This window comes from Rissa tridactyla, chromosome 1 (genome assembly GCF_028500815.1).
Source record: "Rissa tridactyla isolate bRisTri1 chromosome 1, bRisTri1.patW.cur.20221130, whole genome shotgun sequence".
NCBI classification, from domain to species: Eukaryota; Metazoa; Chordata; class Aves; order Charadriiformes; family Laridae; genus Rissa; species Rissa tridactyla.
In genome coordinates this window covers 182,465,825-182,483,741 of record NC_071466.1, presented here as the reverse complement: position 1 = coordinate 182,483,741, position 17,917 = coordinate 182,465,825, and the positions used below count along the sequence as shown (strand labels likewise).

At 41.6% G+C, this 17,917-nt stretch overlaps 1 protein-coding gene across 3 annotated transcripts in view; it reads left to right on the top strand.

Moving 5' to 3' along the window:
* The window catches only part of SRGAP1 (SLIT-ROBO Rho GTPase activating protein 1), a 146,987-nt gene that overhangs the window by 116,206 nt on the left and 12,864 nt on the right, over positions 1-17,917 (top strand). For all 3 annotated transcript variants that reach the window (XR_008463371.1, XM_054182416.1, XM_054182401.1), the window contains 4 exons: positions 2,666-2,726; positions 2,889-2,966; positions 4,490-4,624; positions 15,192-15,297. Coding sequence is in view for 2 of the 3 variants with exons in the window: in XM_054182416.1 (XP_054038391.1) it covers positions 2,666-2,726; positions 2,889-2,966; positions 4,490-4,624; positions 15,192-15,297 (380 nt within the window). In the remaining variant the exon portion in view is untranslated. Of the gene's footprint in view, positions 1-2,665; positions 2,727-2,888; positions 2,967-4,489; positions 4,625-15,191; positions 15,298-17,917 lie in introns of those variants that run through there.

Below are 17,917 nucleotides of genomic sequence, written 5' to 3'. Positions count from 1 at the left end.
TATAGGGAAAACTATTATTATTATTACGCAGTCGGTGCTGTGAGGTGCAAAGACTTTCAGGGAATCATCACAGGATGCAAGAGGTGAATATCATGAACAGTTTCTTGCTCAAGGATGAAAGTAAGCAAAGAAGCAGAAACTCCCACAACAAAAAGCCCCTGGATTAGAGAAGCAGAGAACAAATCAGGAGAAGTGGTACCCCATTATTTCTCCTCACAGAGAACAGGGTTGCACTACATGGCAGTGTGGGTGACAGGGCTTACTTGCAAGTGGAGATTCCTAGATAGTTTGTCTTTCAAAAGGAAAGAGGAAAAGAAAGCTGTAGCATTATGACAGATTTGCCAATGTGGGAGCTGACCTGGGAAAGCATCGCTGCCCAAAGACTATATCATTCCTGATAGGGGTGAGTCATTTTGGCAGGCACAAAAGGGTTACGGCTAGTGAAATACAGTATTGCACCAAATTGCTTCTCGTTACATTTTTGCATCATAAGAAGTGATAATTAGTCCCAAACATACATTCACTGACTACACACATCAGATTAAATTCACAGCAGCGGTAGGGTCACTGTTCTTGACATTTCACCAACACAGATTGTTACTTCAAATTACTTCCCTGTCATTAGATCCAAAATCCAAAGCTGTTAGTTTAGATTATTTCAGGGAATTACTTAACTACAAAGTTGTGCATGGTTCTGGACAGATTCTCCAAAACCAGGTATGAAAGTAATTTATTTTTTTGTAATTTCTTACTGCAAACACTATCTTTTCGGAGGCTTTATATTCTTTGCATGAACCGGTGTACTAACAGGAGATACGGGTGCATGTTGTGCATGTTTTCTAATACTCTGCTTTTTTGGAGGGCCAGGCTGCTCAGTGTTGATGAAGATGATGGTATTCCTGGTTTTAGCAGCTGACCTGTTCCATGGGGATTTTTTTATTCAGCTGTTACTGAATCATGACACAACTCAAAACAGAAAATGCTCACCCAGTCATTACTGATTCTTGGCTAGCCAGTCTTTGCTAGTTTTAAATTAAAAGACAAACAAGTCGCAATTTAAATAGCATAATTTGTGGTACAGTCTTTTGTAAGCCCCACTAAAACAACATGGAGCGCACAGAAGATCAGGGGTTAGGTTATCTCAGGAAGTGCATTGTTTCATTGCTTCACTGTGTGTTATTTTTCAGACTTTTTTTAGTAGTTGGCTTTTCTTCTACTTGGACTTAATTCATAAACTTCCCATTAGTGTAATTTAGCATGAAAATGTAGGACTAGTTTGTAAGAGGAAATGTGTATTCTGAGTTACAGGGTGCTTTTGAATTCATGGTTTTGCAATACAGACTGGTTTTATATTAAACTTTCAAGTGAATTAGTCACTTCTCTGAGCGCTTACATATTTGAAATTCATTTGGAAAGAAAAATTATAGCTTCCAAGACAAGAATTTCAAAGGTACCTATTATTTATGAAACAGCAATTTTTCCAGCATAAGCACCAACTTTTCTAAATAATTTTTAATCATATGATTTGTGTCTTTAATAGTTATTCGATGACTTGTAGTCATTAATGTGCTTGGGGTAAAACATCCATTTTTTAGAAACACACAGACGGAGGACTGTGACAGTTCTTTTGGAAATCAGCAGCTTAAAAGAAAAAGACAAATAACTCTCTGAAAAATAGTGTATAGTCACTCCCCCTACCATCACAAGCATTTTTGTCTCCTTTAGTAAAACACCTCTACTTAACTGAAGATACAGCTATAGACCTGCTGCTGTATCATGGCTGAGACCAGGAGCTTTGATTCCTGAGCTCTGCCAGTTGCAAGTGGGGAGGTGTAGGCTGTGACCTCCCTTTCCCAGTACCTTTGTGCCTTCAGAAGAGGCAGCTGAACCACGTGCTCAGCTCAAAGCGGCTGCAGTTCACCACCCAGTCTATTACCGGCAAGTTAGTGCAGCCTGAAACAACACGCCAAGCCACCATCTACCCTATGTTAGGACACGCCAATCAGCAGAACACGGAGGAGTGTTCAGATCAGGAGGGGAGACACGTGATATACCCCATGCAATGTCATTTGGTGGCTCTTCTACATGAACTTTTCTGATAGTCCAGGAGGTCCAGAAGAGGCCTTGTCAACTGTTTGTGACCAACATTTTTTACCACAAAAAAAAAAGCGCACCTCAAGGAGTTAGGTCCTGTGTAATTAGGTCCATGTAGGATTTTTTCTACCAGGAAAAAAAAGGTAAGTTAAATGGATGCAGAGAGGTCATCTTCAAAATGAGTCATTATTCTTAATAATAAACATTTTAAAAGGCAAATTCACTGCTTTAACTCATTTTGCTTCAAAAATCTAAAACACATGCATGAGCTTAGATGTCACATACAGTGTTAGCCAGATACAGTGGTAGAGGTAGAGAATGAAGTCTCTGAATTTCCCAATTCAATTATTTTAATGAAGAACCATAACCTTTTCTCTTCACCTATTTCTTTCCTCCCTCCCTAAATGGGAAGAGAGCTCTGTTAGAAATCATATGTTTTCTTATGTGTTTTTTTGCCAGCACTGTACGTCCATCTGGATTGACCAAGAAAATGTATTTTCACATTCAATCCAGAGTAGGGAGGTTTCCTCTTTCTGGTCTGCAGTTCACTCTTTCTGCTCTTGTTTTCCAGGATTCAGGACAAGTCATTCCTCTCATTGTGGAAAGCTGTATCAGATTTATCAATTTATATGGTAAGCTCTGAAACATATCGCGTCATTTCGTTATTGCCCAGACTTTTTTGTGTATCTTTTGCTTAATGCATTTACCACCACAGCTTTGTTTTTAAAGTAGAGATTAAAAGTGTTTTAAAAACTAGATTCATTTCTTACCACTGTCTCCCATCTTTGCTGCAGGTCTTCAGCATCAAGGAATTTTTAGAGTGTCTGGTTCCCAGGTGGAAGTCAATGATATTAAAAATTCATTTGAGAGAGGTAATTGCATTTTCATTTATTTGAGCACCTTAATAGCTGACATTTAAAAATCTTTTAAATTCTAATTATTTTCTTGGCTATTTAAGCAGTTTGTATGCACTTTATGTACTCCATCTAAAGCTTTGCACCATCATATGCTTAAAGTGTAACGATGACACGTGCATGTTTTTCCCCTGTTATGTCCTAGAAGCTTGAGCTCGTTTTTCATTTTGTTTAGACAAGGCAGATCACTCTTGAATGAACTGTAAGCTTTAGTCTTTTGTGAATGATAAACTGCAAATAATAGTTTGTCTATATTTTATTTTGAAGATCCTCAGAAAGGAAAGATTATGTTTTTTAATTAGATTCAAGAGACTACTTAATGCAATTTGAGAACGCTGTTACTTGATCTTCTGGAATACGGGCGCTCAGCTTTCTGGTACCTCTGCCAAAGGGGCGTCACAACCAGTGAGAATATAGGTCGTGAAAGGGTCACTCCATTTTCAACCACTGTTTTCATTCCCGAAGGAAACTTCAGCCCCAGAGGAGGAATTATGGGAAAGACACCAGGAAGTGAAAACAGCTTTTTAAACACGAGTGGCTTGCAACACCCAGCCTAGGATTGCTCCGCTAGGGGAGCCAGGATCCAGCAATCCCCTAATTGTGTTAAAACAATACTAGTTACATTTTTTTTTTAAATCTTACATTCTCTTTTCTTGGGTTTTAGAAGCTGGTTTTTTTAATTTGCGGGAAAATCTTTTGCAGATCATCTGTGAATGAGAAAACCCTTGGAGCAATAAGTCTTGTGACTAAAAGCATGAAATAATATGCACGGTATTTTTCTCCTCAGGATTAGTTATATATCTTGTTAAACCTGATCTTGTCTTTGACAAGATACGTGAAGTAGCTGTTTTTACATGATAACTGAAGCCACATCCTCCTATTTTCCGCCTTTTAAATCTGCCTTATTGCTGCTTCTCCTAATTAGTGTTACTCTGGAAGATACACACATTTTAAAGTGTTTCAAAATAAAGATTAAGTCTTTAAAATTGCACATATTCAGTCATGGCCTTTAGGGTTTCAATTCACATACAGTGTTCTCACAAAATGATTGCACATGTTTCTGAATGTTTTAGTTTTTCAGAATGAGGACAGATTTCCATTTCAAATAATTGTCTATCTATATTTGCTTTATGTAAGCTCCCAAGGAACAGTCTGAGAAACCCTATCCGATAAGAACATTTGGCTTTTTTATTTTACTATCTGTGAATCATAGCATGTCCATAAGTACTTAGTTGGAAGTTCAGGACCTAGGAGATCGCTAGGTGATGTAATTTAAAGGAAGCTTCATTTAGGCTGTGCTTTTTAGTTTAGCCATAGCCTGGGATTTCTAAATCGGTGTTTATTATCTTACTTGAATGCTTGCATTGCCACCTCCCACACACTAAAAACAAAAAACCCCCAAAATGTCACTCACTTCTAAAAATGTTGCATGCAAGAATGCTCCTGCATGTGTGTTTCATTCACTTTATTTACTTTTTAAGGTGAAAATCCTTTGGCAGATGACCAAAGTAACCATGACATTAACTCAGTTGCTGGAGTACTGAAGCTCTATTTCCGAGGGCTGGAAAATCCTGTCTTTCCTAAGGAAAGATTTAATGATCTTATTTCTTGTATCAGTAAGTAGAAATCTCTATTTCTTTCTCAATAGAATTTTATTTTCATATATACAGTAGCAGCCTGAAAAAAAGAGCTAACTTCACAGATATTCCTGAGACAATTTGTTTGCCATCTGTAACAGTCTGGGTCAGTTATTAGTCATACTTGCAGCTGTGGTTGTTCCTTTTTTCCAGTGGGATTAGTGTACACTACAACTCTTTGTTTAATAGGGCAGGAAGAATATCTTCCTGTATACAAGAGGTAGTTAAATTTAAATGCATTATTATTTTCCTCTGTGCACTGGGGCAGACAGAAGAGGATGAAGTCATGACTGTGCAAACAGAGCATGATACTTTCCACAAAGGTTTTCATGCCCCACAGCTTGGAGTCGGCGCTGGTGAATAAGTAACCAACTGCTCGATATCGTGTGGTTCTTGACCTTTATTGTGCTCAGCTTAAAACCCCCGATCCAACCAGGAAAACCCTTCAGTGCAGGAATGGAGGGGAGCAGATGAGTCCTGGTTGTCTGCAGAAGCGCTCAGTCTGCCTTCCAACACAAAAGCATGACCACGCTGTAATGGGATGCCCAGGAGGAGCGTTGTGTGCATCTGTGCACTGCTGGTGTTCATAGCCAGACACAGAGAGGTTGTAGTAATTTAGGAAGTTCTCAGTGGATGAGTGAATTGCTCTGGCACGCAGAAAACCCCTTCTAGTTCCCAGATCCCTGCAGATGTTGAGGAGAGGTGAGGCCAAGCCAACCATCAGTAGGCTTACTGTTCCCTGTGGGTCCATTAGAAGCGGTCAGAGGTGCTAGCTTTGTGGGAGAATTTCCTCCTTTCAACCCTTCCTTTGTAACTCGCCTGCTTTAGATGAATGGAGAGAGAGGCAGTTTCACAGGTAACGAGGGCCAGTCCTTTGAGGTTATTAATTAGGGCAGGATCTCTCCGAACTGTGTTATTTTGGCAAAAGGGTCTGAGCCCAGCAGTCAGGACCGCAGATGGATGTGTACGCAGTGTCCTGGGCTGGCCAGCAGATGGGCTTTTCTGCTCCCGGCCGGGGGAGCCCAACTTGTGTGGTTTCCTTCCCAGATAGGGAGGATTGCAGTAATTCAGCCTGCAGGCTACGGATACCTGGATCCCTGTGACCAGATCAGTGAGCAATATTTTGGTTTGGGTTTTTTGCGGGATTTTCTGCAGCTGTTGCTATTTACAGACTCGGTGGTACTGAGGAGTCCTGCAGGACCTCAAAGCCGCAGTTTAACAGTCTGATCCCACGCAAGGGGGATGCCAAGGGGGACAAGGTCTCTTTAGGAAGCATAATCTTGGTTCTGCCTGAGTTCAGCTTTAGCTAACTGCAGCGCCACAGCCCAGAAAATGTCTGCGAGTCATAGAAATTGAAATCTAAAAAGGGGTCATTTTGACTGAGTGATTTTCTGCATGACAGGGATGATGGAACTTTACCTAATAAACCTGTGCTGATTTCCATAACTTCTGGATGAATTAAAGCATGTCTGCTGGAAAAATTTATTGATTTAATGGCTTCAGTTGACAGAAAATCTACCACATTCTTGGATAAGCTGTTCAAATGATTAATCACTTCCGTCGTTAAACATTTGTACCAGATTTCCTTTTCAAAATTTCTGCTGTCAGATTCTGCCCATTGGATCTCTTTACGACTTTATTATTTTGACTAAGCATAAAGAAAAATGGAAATGGTGGTTCTTATATGTGGAGATGGTATTGCACTCAGCTGTGTTAAAGAGCTTTGAATAGAATTGTAAAATATCAAGAACGAGGTTGTGGCTTACAGAGATGATACACGTGAGTGCTTAGGAGATGCAAAAAATATTCGCCCAAAGCAACCAATGTTCTTCTGTGTTCCAAGAAGAGGAACCTGGGTGATTTCAAAAAGTTTCCGTTCACCGTTGAAGCTTTTGAAGGCAGGATAGGCAATTTGTAAAAAGGGGCAGAAGTTCAATGGACTGAGTATGTGTACGCGGCACCTGCACAGGCGGGAGAGAGTCACCAACCTCTCAGAGCATCACTCTCTGAGGGGGATCCAATTCAGTTATCCCAAAATAGTTTTCTGTTAATAAGAACATCAAGAAAAATGGCAGTGAATACTAGATCCCTAGCCTTAGGCCTCAGTTTCCTCAGAGGATGTCCAACTGTGCGTGTTCAAAGCAGGCAGTGGATTATTTTCTTGGGAAAGAATTGACAACCTGGGTTTTTTAAATAATAGTATCATCCAGCAGAGCTGAAATCAGTAGGAGTCAATAGCCTGGAACAAAGTCACTGCTTTTCCCAGCCACATTTTTAAATGGGACAGTTACTGGGAAAGAGGTGTTGCCATCTGATCCTGGTTTAGACTAGCTGTTCTCTGAGGCTGTCATAAGTCTGGATTATCATCTCTACAACAGCTTGTCAAAATGAGGTGTAATGACTGAGTAGTTTTGCTAGATTTGGCTTCTGCGGTTGCTGTTACAGAAGAAAGCATTGGTTTTTCTGCCTGATAATGTGTTGTAAGTGTCTCAGATCTGTTCCTGGCAGGTTTTGGAGGCAGCCAGGGGATGAGGATTTTGTTGTTGTTTGGTTTGGTTTCCACAAGGTTATCTTTAGGGCGCTCTGAAATGGCATGTCGATGCTTTCCTTCAGTGGAGGGAGGAGAGGTAAGTTTGGAACACGCCAGGACAAAAGGGCTTTTATCTTTGAGCACATTGGGGTGGGTTTACTTTGTGTTGTCGCAGTGGGGGGTTTGAATGCAGTGTGAGGAGAGAAAGAAACAGCTCTTGTGCCTTGCACCCACAGCCAGCCCCAGAACCACATGCTGGGAACGATGTGTCTGCATCTTCTGATTGTCTCAGAAGCCTGAGGTGGAGTGTTTTTACAGCTGTGTACCTAGTCTACGCGCTTTGTTAAGTGGTCCACTACTTCCTGGGATAAGATGGCTTGCAGGGAATAAGATGTTGTGTTTTTATTTAAAAGAAAAAACAACAAGCCTTTCAGAATATACTACCTGTCACGGTTTAGTTTAAATAGCACCTATGTGGCACATACTATCAAAAACTAACTGTCTCAAAGACCCTTTCCATTGCTACATTTTAACCTTAACACTTTGTATATCTTGCAAAAAGGCAGTCTAGGCAAGATTTTTTCCCACTTTAGACTTTGAACCTGTCATAGTTCCATTAGTTTCTTTTTCTGTGCTCATGTGGCCTCACATATTGAGTATGTTGGTCTTCATGTTAATGGGAGCAGGGTCAGACTCCCTTTCCTCTGTGAGAACACACACGTTACTGTAACTTCTTTAGATCACAGTTGATATGTAAAGTCCAGAAAGCTTTCACATTTTTAATTAAGAGGGTTTAAATACTCTTAATTCGTATAGCATTCACTGTCTGATAAACAGTGAGGAAAGGAACAAACATTAAGTTATTTTCAAATAGTTTTTCAAGATATATGTCACTGTGGTTTTTTTAATTGTTGGCAGAAATTGTTGTAAAAGAGGGGAGGGAGAAAGCAAATTCATAAAGTTGATGTTCACATAAAACTGTAAAAGGGCAGAATGTCACACATTTTATATGGAAATGTAATGTTGCCAGTGAAAAACCCCTTGAAACTGAAGTACTTAGTTATGGATGTCAAGCATAATTGAGGCTACAGCTGCAAAATGAACCTTTCCTCAGAACAGCCACTGAGGAATTCCTTTGCATTTATGCATATATTTCCAAATGAAATAGAGCATTGTGATTTAATGCTTTCCCTTTTGCAAATACAGTGGAAACAGTGCAAAATGACTGTGACTTTTAGGGCAATTTGTATTAATTAGACTCATGAGAACAACGTTGTGCTGTTTGGGCTTATGAACTGGTTTAGATAAAATCTGGGCCAAGTTATGACTTCTCCAGAGCAAGCATGAAAGGTAGGACAGAACGTAAAGAATCCATCTGATTATGGGCCATAAATCTGCATTCTCAGCAAGAGGAGCGGCTACTGTTGCTCCCAGCAGCACTCAGCAATCCAGAGGATAGAATAAGGGGGGGGGGGGGGGAAATGTTGCTCTACACTTCTTTTCTGCCCCTTTCTAGAAACGGATTGGGCCAAACACAAGCGAAATATTTGTGACAGGAGTTACATGGAGGCAGAGGGTACTGAAGCCGTGCTTAGGGCTGGCCATAATCCACCTTCGCTGCCGGGGGACTGCAGTTCCTCTCCTGCTGTGAGTTCTTATACACGTGAATTACAGTTCACTTTTACACACATAGCTGTGCAGCGCAGTAGCAGACACATCTCAGCTACCCCAACCGCTTAGCTTCTGCTCAGGCCATTATAATTCTTCTTTGTTTCATCTCCCTTGCCTTAAATTTGACATACTAAGACGCCAGGATGGATGAAGACTTACATCTTTTTTCCTTCCGATTTTCATCATTTCAGTCCCTTGCTGCCAGCAGTGCCTGTTTACCCACAGGCATAAATGTTATGGAAGGAAATTATGTTATTGCTTTTCCAGACTATTGCCCATTACTTAAAAAGTAAAAAACCTATATTCTGAATTGTCAACTCTTCCTGAAAAAGTTTCAATAAAATGACAACTGTTTCTTTCCCTAAGTGGCAGTGGAGACTGTTGTGTTTGTCCTCCTGTAGTGCCTTCTTAAATAGATGTGAACGAGCTGTAAGTGGCACTGCTGAGTTAATGTACACATATCTTTGAGTTGGATTGCACCCATCTACCAAAGTGGAAGGACACACAAATTGTTAAGTTCAGCACTAATACATATTCATGTAGATTACTTGTCAGCTGCAAATTGACCATAAAAATTATATCTGCAAGTGTAACTCAATCCCATTTGACGTTCAGCGGGTGTGTAGAACACGCATTAGGCATTTACTCTGTTACTAGTAGGCGCCACTCCAAGTGGAAGTAGTGAGTGACCCCCACACAGAGATACCACATTGGATTTTATCCTTCAAAGCAGTGGTCCTAAAGGAGAGGGATAGCTTACGTTACTATTGTTCGCGTTCTTCTTCCTCCTTTGTGCTACCCTTGCCGGTGAAATATGCTTAGCTTGCACAGCAGCGGCTGTTAGTGTAGCGCAATTCATTCATTGCTGACACTAGGTTTCTCCTTCCACATGTTCTGTTCAATAATATCTTCCCTTTCCAAAATGTTTGCATTTTTTTTACGTCTGAGAATGGCCCATGGAGGCTGCCTGTTACCAGAGCATTGTAGAACAAGACACAACTAGGGTGGATGGGGCTTTGAGCAACCTGGTCTAGTGGGAGGTGTCCCTGACCACGGCAGGGGGTTGGAACTAGATGATCTGTAAGGTCCCTTCCAACCCAAACCACTCTATGATTCTATGAATACAGAACTCATGTTTCTGAACTCTGACTGCTCCCAAGTGGAGTCTTCTCCTCGTTGGATAACCATATCTCTCCACCAGTGCAGGAGAAACCTTGTGTAGAACCACAGCCAGGAAAAGTACAGTGCTTTTGTAGCATTTTTAAACTAAACCAGAGTGATAAAGGCATGTAGCTGTCCGGTTGGCCCAAAATATTTCGGAACCACCAGCAACTGCTGTCTTGCAAAGGTCTTTTGTTCTCCATCACCAAAGCACTGCATTTATATATTTGAATATTTATTGCCTTTTACATGCTCCACTACTTCAGGATTATTGCTTAATTAAACTTCAATTTACATTTTCTCAATGTTATTTAGGATGAATGTATCCCTGTCTTCATTTATAATTTAGGTTTGGGTTTTGGTTTTTTTTTGTGGGCTTGTGTTAGTAATTATGTCCTCTCCCCTCTCAGGTTTTCTTTACTTTTCTGAGGCAGATTGTTCACTTCTGATCTGTTTCACTTTAGAGTCTGCCTTTGCAAAAACCTCATTGTGAGTCACCAGGTGGTTAAAATATGTTATTTCTCATGGAAGAGAAAAGTGGACATTCATTTATTCTGTGTGTCTCTGCAGTACGCAAAGGTGACACCACCTCTCCAGAGCAGGTTCCAGTGTTCTTGAAGGATGAAGATCATACCTTTTAAGGCTTGAGTAGTTAGGATTTATGCCTATCTCATGCTATTGAGAACTGGTCCTTAGCCCGTGGCTGACAAAGAGGCAGCTAGCTGATAAGTAATTCTTTCATTTATGCAATGACATGAGTCTCAGCTGGATTCATCCATCCAGTTCAAGGACAAGGAACGTTTGCAGAGGAAGTCTGTGAGAGATCAATAAACAAATGTTTTCCAAGAGCAATGCAACATTGCTCTCAACAAATTTTCTTGTGGAGGTTGTGATCTGCCTCTTTGGAGGATTTTATGAACAGGTTAGACAGACATCTCTCAGAGGTGATTAAGGTGAAGTCAAAGTGTGAGACTTTAACTTAAGTGATATCTGGAGAGTCCTCCAGGCTCTCTGTTTTTCTTTTTTTTGTAGGAGCTGGTGGAGGCTCCTTAGATTCTAAACACCTCTGATGCTTAGATGCTAGATAATTTTATGGATACACAGAAAACCAAGCTCCTTACATTATTAGGGTGCTTTGCTCCATTATTGTCTGATAAAAATACATTAATAGTTCCGGGCATAGTGCCCAACTCTTCCACAGAGCGCTATAGTCATGAAGCCCCAGAAGCTGGCCTCTTCCCCTTCTCTTGTTTCACCCCACAAATATCTCCTGTGCTCCTGGCTGTGCCATAGCTCCACTTGGACAGGAGCACAGTGTTCCCACACCAAACACCTTCTCGTCTGGCTGGCAGGAAGCTCTCCTGCTTGTGGGTTTGACCCCTGTGGCTGAGATGGGTCTGGAAGGCAGGTGTGTCAAACCAGAGCTCCAAAAGTTTTGCTCTGCTCTGAGAACAGGGAACTAGAAAATAATAACCATTTCTATTTGTGATATTTACCTGATGGTCGTCTTGATTTGTGGTTGATATTCATGTGTCCTTCACACAGGTTCTCCCTTCCCTGCCTTGCTCCACAGTCAGATAAAACACGTTCGTTTTCAGTGTGTTTGGCCTTGCCAGAGGCTTGTCCTGTTGCTTGTGTTCAGGGATGTGACTCTCATCATATCATTAGAGTAATGATCCAGTTTTCAAATCCCCTGATATCTGTTGCTGCTTGGCGGCTAATTGCATTATTAGGACAAGCCATGTAATACCAGTACTTCAGTTTTCTTAGCTGAGAAACAGGTAATACCTCACCGGGCGCTGAGGTCGGGCTAATGACAGTTCTTGAAAATCAGAGTAATGAAAGGAGGGTCTCTGACAGAAGTGCTGTGAGAGGGAGACAAAACCAGCTTTCTGCAGCGTTGGGGTTGCCAGTGCTTCCTCGCAGCAGCCAGGTTGCAGCCTGGATGGCAGTTCTGCCCCAAGGCTCCCTTCAGAAAATCCGGTGGAGGCAAAGCAATGATTTCTCTTCACTCTGCATGGGAAGCAGCAGAGCTGTAAATTCTTTCTGTCTGGATGCAGAAAGATCACTCTGTATTCATTCCTTCTTTCCTACATACCCAAACACTCATGCGCTGCATACACAGAAGCAACTATGAAATTTGGCTCCTCGTTTAAAAGCAGCACGTAAATACATAACATTATTACCTATCTCCTTTAAACCAAATCACTGAGAAAATAAAACAAGCCTTTTGAAGTTACGTGTAAAGCACACCAATTTACCACTTGGCAGTAGTTTGGATTTTCAATAAAGGGGCTTTCATGGAAACTGGGACTGGGTTACCAGGAAGGTATTGGAAATACACACACCTCATTCCAGCATGTATAGCTTGTAACTGCTTCAGTACAGAGGCGACTTGCTAGAACTTAGTACTGATCACACTCCTAGCAGGGCAGCTGGGATAGCTCAATACATGGCCATACAGCCAGACCCTCTGTACCCACTCTGTCTTGTCCGTGCCACCTACTGGGACCAGTTCCTGGCTCATGCATCCTGTGAACCATGTCTAGGAACTGCTTGGAAGAGTTGTAGTTGGCACAGATGACAAGCACATTGGAGAGTGTGATAACTACCCTGGGGTAGCTGCCTGCCAGTGTTCAAGACTGTGCCCCATCTTGGTTTAGCTCACTAGTTTAGACAGAGCTATTGCACCCGGATAGGCAGCACACTGCTGGAAGGAGCTGCTGGACCCACCTGGGAGCCTGGCCAGTGCATTTCTCGGGTCTGATTTGCGTTTGGCGATGACTGGACCTGGTCCAGGGCTGGTCTCCAGAACTGGCTGGAAGAGGCAGGTCTGCAGCACAAGGCATTAGCCAGGAAAGGCTTTAATGCAGCAGACAGGTCTTGGTGCTGCATCACAACTTCCCTCCAGCTTCCCACATGCGGCACGCAGGGCAGAAAAGCTGGAGAGGAGCTGTGCCACAGCACTGCACAGCAGCGCTGCTGAGGCGGGAGTGTTGAAAGATGTAACCAAAGCACATTTGGACCTTCCTCCCTCAGCCCCACTCCATAGAAAATCCACATGCACACATGCACGCAGGCTCAAAACCACCCAGACCTGCAACTCTGTGTACAGAGGCTCGGAGACAAGCTTCTCAGGGAGAAGGTCGGCTGAGCTGGAGACTCACAAGGTGCTGCTGGCTTTAACAGTAGCTGCCTTTGTTGGAATTTGGGGAATTGAAGATACGGTCAGGCTTCTTCCACTTAGTTTTGGAGCGTTGCTTAGTTTAGGCAGGTGGAGAAAGGCCTTGTGGTGAAACTGGTGTCTGTGGGCTGTGCAGAACAGCAGTGTGGCACTGCAGTGCAGAAGTGAGGGTCTTGCAGATGCATTGGCATCTCCAAGGTATGGTATGCACTGGAAAGGGAGAGGAGAAGTGTGGTTGCCCTGCAGATCCTCACTGTGTGAGGAGTTCCCAGGCGTAGCACATCCCTGCCATGCACTCCCATTTCGTAACCAGTAACCAGGAATACTTCTTGATTCATGCAGTCCAGGTTTAACAGAAACATAAAAATAAATTTCAAGTCCCATACTCCATTAGAGAAAGTGTAATGGCTTGAACTGGTCTTCAGCTAACGTTTGGGTTCAGTGTGACTCATTAGGTTATAAATTATACAACTTGTCAGCAGTCTTTTTCCCCACCATCTCTGTGGCAGTCAGTGGCATCTTATCAGGGACACCGCTCCAGCCTTCAGCCACTCTGCTAGGGAACAGGATTTTACCTCGCACAGGAGTTTCACTTTGCTGCTCCCACAGTAAATACCACAATCCAAGTGGGCTTCCTTCGTGCAAGCAGTGGTGGGCTGTTCTCCTTCTGCAGAAACTCCCACGGGGCCAAGCCTCACCCCATCCCAAAATCTTCGTTTCCTCGTCACGCTAGTGCTGTTGAGACAGTGGCGTCTCCTCTAAATGCAGGTGTGGGAACAGGTTTTCCCCCTTAGTTTACCACACTGGCATTTCCTAATGAAGTACAGCACGTCTGTGTAGTAAACAGAAGTCTCGCTGCCATCATGCTCTGCTTATGCTTAGGTCTTGCTACCAAAATACTGATTACTAGATACCGGTTGTTCTTCTAAGAAACGTAAGTCAGCACACATTTTGCATCTACAAGTAAATGCTGATTGGTAGAAACAGCCATACAAAAGAGCAGGAATAAACACCAGGAATTCTGTTTACAGTTACCATGCTTTTATGTAAGTAATTACTTTAAACGCGCGCTGTTAAATATCCCATTTTGTGGTACAAATGGCTTTTCAGCTATTGGAATCAGTTCCTGTTTCTCTTTTCCAAATTTTTGAATATCCATTTCAGTGCCACTGGACAGTATTTCTGTAGTCTGATAAGATTCCCCCTAGATGGTGTAAATTGCAGCATTTTTTTCTAGGCTGATGTAAAAAGCATTACTGAAATTTTAGGTTGTTTCTAACAGTGTCATTTACACAGAAAACACATTAAGTAAAAAATTGAGATGTTACTTATTTTGAAAAACAATTTATCCTTTTATCCCATCACTACACCACTTGGAGCCGCACAATCTTTCTGACCAACATAGAAGATAATACATCCTTGTTATAAGACATTAAGAACTGATGTTTTTATTAAGCTGACCTTGTTTTGCTGCTTCAGATGAATTTTGGGAAAATAGATGTGATCTTTGTGTTTGTTGCTTACACGCTGTAAAACATAAGGCCTTTCTCCTACTTGGCCATTAAGAGGGTCATAGCTGGACATTTGATTAAGAAAACTCATTAGAGAAGCTCAGCAATTGGAATATTATATCTGATATGAACATTCAAATAAAGAGAATGAATCTGTATTTGAAACTGATGGCAAACGTCTCTCCTGGGTGCCTTGGATTTATATATGGGTATTGTGGTTTTGTGAGCTGTCTAGCTCGGCAAGTGGCACTGGGTGTGACGTAGGCAGATTTATGACTTCTTATATTTAAAGATGTTACTTTTAAACTGTGTGGTTTTAATGAGAGGGAGAAGGACTTTTACATCTTATTTTTCTAATAGGCCAAAGTGAGAAGATTTTTTTTAGGGACATGTGATGGTAAAGAGTCAAAGTAAATTGAGTAAACTGACTGAATGCTATTTTAGACCACCATATGAAAGGGAACTTAAAATACTTTCTTCTGTTTGCAGGAATAGACAATCTCTATGAGAGGGCTCTTCACATCCGCAAACTCCTTCTTACTTTGCCCAGGTCGGTCCTTATAGTGATGAGATACCTCTTCGCCTTCCTCAACCAGTAAGTGCTTTATCATTCCCCAAGATACTGTATCTTTATCTGCCTTCCTCTGCTGGTACTGAAGTTCTTTGGGTTTACTCATATTCTGTGTAGAATTTATATTTAAGCTCCACGTAACACAAAATATTATCTTCTAATTGGCAATGAAAATAGAAGGAAAACACCAGTTTCCATTCAAACTAAAATTCCAGTTGTGCAAAACTGAGCAAGGTTGCAGTAAGACAGATTAAAGTGGTGTTTGAAATGGGGAGCGCAGGATACAGCATTAAAGCTGATAACAAAATAAGCTGATAAGAAAAATAACAAATACAAACTGTAACCACATTAAAAATAATTTAGGTAATTTAAAAGTAGAATATTTTTTTTCCTTATCTCAAGCTGATTTTAATCTCCTGATGGGAAAAATAAACAGTATATTCAAGCAGCACAGGCTACCTATTTGATGCTAGGCACTGCCAGGGTGAGACACCGTGTTGCTGTTTCTATTTTCTGGTAATAGGGCTACCAGTGTAGAGAACATACATCCCCTGTGTATGCTTTTGATATAAAGTAGCTTGGTTCTCACATTGCAAAACACGGGCAGCTGCTGCAAGGAGGGTTGTGTGAGAAAGGGAAAGGGGTGTTTGTGTCTTTATCATTCCAGAAAAAATTCTTCATTCTCAAAGAGAAAATAAAAGCCAGCTTGGGCAATTGCACTGTGTTTCTCCTTCTAGTCCTTCACAGCCCGCTCCAGTTTTGCTGACCCCAGTATTTTCACTGCAAATTTTGCTGCTTGTGCACTTTGCCCTGATTCTAGCTTTTCTCTTTCTGCTGCCATATTGTCTGTTTCCTGTTATATCCGTTTTCATAGTGCCCTTTTCCTCTTTTTTTTTTCTAAATTTGCCCTCTGCTGATTCATTCTGTCTTCGTGACCTTCCCCGTTTCATCCATCCTGTCTGTTCCTATAGAAACAGGGTCCTTGCAGCCAGGTTATGAGTGTACCTGTATTCACAGCTGTTCCCATTTCCTTTCTTCTAGTAATTTCTGAACCACTTTCAAGCAATATTTAAAAGAAAGGCAGAGATCTAAAGTTTTATGAAAATAACCATTCATTGAAAACATACATTCGTCCCTCTATAGACACACTGTGTAAATATCTCATAGGCTTATATCGCAGCTTCTCCTCTACTTAGACATACAGATTGGCCAGAGTTGTGTGACATTGTACCGGTTACATGGTCATGTTAGCTACATCTGCGCTCTCCACAGGAATGCAATTCAGAAAGCAGGCTAAATCTCATATGCCTCCAAACTGCTCCTGGTGCAAAACATTCCCATAGTTTGACTTTCTGCAAATACAGGTCTGCTTTTTGCACATGCAGTTAGGCCTGCTTGGCCACATGAGGTCATCAGACCTCATGGCTTGATGTCATCTCGTCTAGCGACCTGCTCAAAGCTTCAAAAGTTAAATAAAGTTGCTCAAGGCTTTGTCTTGACTTCATGAGCACCAAGTGGAAGGGGAATAATCAATTCCCTTGACCTGCTGGCTTTGCTTTTCCTAATACAGACACATATGTAACTAGCCTTCATCTCTGGAAGACACACTGCTGAATTACATCCAATTTCTTGCCCAAGAAGTGCTTTTCCCAGTGTTTTTCCTTGGGAGGTGATATCTAACAGTCAGCTCCAGACTGTAATAATACATGGGATTATTTCATCCCAGTGGCAGGACTTTGCATTCATTCTTGTTAAACTTGATGAAATCCCTGTTCATCCATTCCTCCGTCTTGTCAAGGTCCTTCTAAATGGTAACCCTGCCCTTTAGCATATCTGCTGTCCCCCACAGTGTGGCATCATCTGTAAACTGGCTGTGTGCACCCCATCCTGTTGTCTAGGCCATTCATGAAGATGTTGAACAGTACTGAGCCCTGAGGAGCACCACATGTTACTAGCCACCAGCAGAACTTCACATGTTTCAGGATGATAATCTTTTTTACACATTCTTGTACACATATACAGGCTGAACCACCTCATAAATCAGTAGAACAAGATGTCTCCAATTAACACACGGGATATGATAACAAATCATAGCATAAGAAAGAGGAGAGTATGATTAATTTTACAAGCTAGTTATGGAGTCATTTAGAAGTCATTTGCCTCTTCAGTTTGTATTGTTTGTACATGTACACTCTCTAAAATTCCCTTTCTAAAGGGAATATGATGCTGTATTTAAACACAACCAGACTTACTAATTCATATGCTGCTTCAGAGTGCAGAACAACACTGAAGTATCCCAGTGCTTCAGGTTCTGTTTGACTGGCCTTGCACAGAACCACTCAAAAGCCAGCATTTTGACCAAAAATGCCAATGATTTTTAACAAGGGAATAAAGAGCAACTTCTCGTTTAAAATAAAAATTGAAAACTAGTAATGTTGAATTTTCTGGAGGAAAAGAGGCCTTGCAGAAGTTGGTTAATAAGAACAATTAAAGCCTTTTGTTTGGTTGCTTCCAAAATGAAACCCCTACAGGAGTTCATGGGCAGAAGGCAAGGCACTCAGGGATTTTAGGTTATATGGTAAAAACAGAAACCAGAAGTCACAGGAGCCTTTGCAAGATCCAGGAACTTACCAACCTCCAGAAG